Source organism: Gekko japonicus, unplaced genomic scaffold (genome assembly GCF_001447785.1).
Source record: "Gekko japonicus isolate JY-2015 unplaced genomic scaffold, Gekko_japonicus_V1.1 scaffold39659, whole genome shotgun sequence".
Taxonomy (NCBI): Eukaryota; Metazoa; Chordata; class Lepidosauria; order Squamata; family Gekkonidae; genus Gekko; species Gekko japonicus.
Window position 1 is genome coordinate 1 of NW_015223128.1, and position 962 is coordinate 962.

Sequence of the window (962 nt, forward strand, 5' to 3'; positions counted from 1 at the left end):
CTTTCCATCGCATGGAAGCCTCTTACTTTGTCTCATCCCTTCAAATGAGAGGAGGCCACAGCTCCATCAAATTGACACCACCCTGGATGGGAGTCTGGATTAAGATACACAGATCCTGCCCAGACCGACACATGAATAACTGGTCACACGTCCTCCCTAGCAAGGCTCAAGGCACACTATTCAACCCCCACACCACCCCCAACAGTACTGTCAGACCCTGAGAACATAAAAGCGTCCAGCCTCACCTGCTTCATCTTGGCCAGCTCCCGGCGCGTGTGCTCGTCGTTACGCAGATCCTTCTTGTTCCCCACCAGAATGATAGGCACGTTGGGACAGAAGTGCTTCACCTCCGGAGTCCACTTCTCAGGGATATTTTCTGCATGGGCACAAGCACTTAGTCCCGTGACTGTAAATCTAAAATCCGGTGGCCCTTTTGCCACTGGACTTCAGCGTCACCATTAGGGGGCACGCTACATCCCTCAGCAGAAATTTGGGAGATATCCACAGGCTAGTTGGATGACCTCTAGATACTTGCTGGAGGGGATTCACGGAGCCCAGCCTCAGTACCAAGGTGGCAGTCTCAGAACACCGGCCAAGGGAAGGAGCCAGTGACAAAACAGGGGGTGCAGTCAGCAGTACAGATCTCCACTAGGAAAGTCAGCTTGGAAACAGCTCAAAGATCATTGCTGAGATATCAAACTACAGAAGACAGAGCCAGGCAAATTAATTATAGCTGGGCTTGTCACTCCAGCAGGCCCTGGAAGCACAGCCCCCTCCATACACACAGGGAAGAGGTTAAGGACTCACCTAAACTGTCGGGGCTGTCAATGGAAAAGCACATGAGGATGACATCTGTGTCAGGGTAAGAGAGGGGTCTCAGGCGGTCGTAATCCTCTTGGCCCGCGGTATCCCACAGGGCAAGTTCTACCTGTACAAGCAGAAGCACAGCAATTTAATTTGAA

General features: G+C 52.0%; 1 protein-coding gene across 1 annotated transcript; it reads right to left on the minus strand.

The window, feature by feature from the left end:
* Positions 1 to 245: 245 nt before the first annotated feature.
* On the minus strand, positions 246 to 934 carry LOC107125315 (rho-related GTP-binding protein RhoA-C-like; the record flags this gene model as incomplete). Its single annotated transcript, XM_015428756.1, has 2 exons — positions 246 to 376; positions 808 to 934. Coding segments are annotated over 2 exons (258 nt in total), but the record flags the coding sequence as incomplete, so codon positions are not given.
* Positions 935 to 962: the final 28 nt, after the last annotated feature.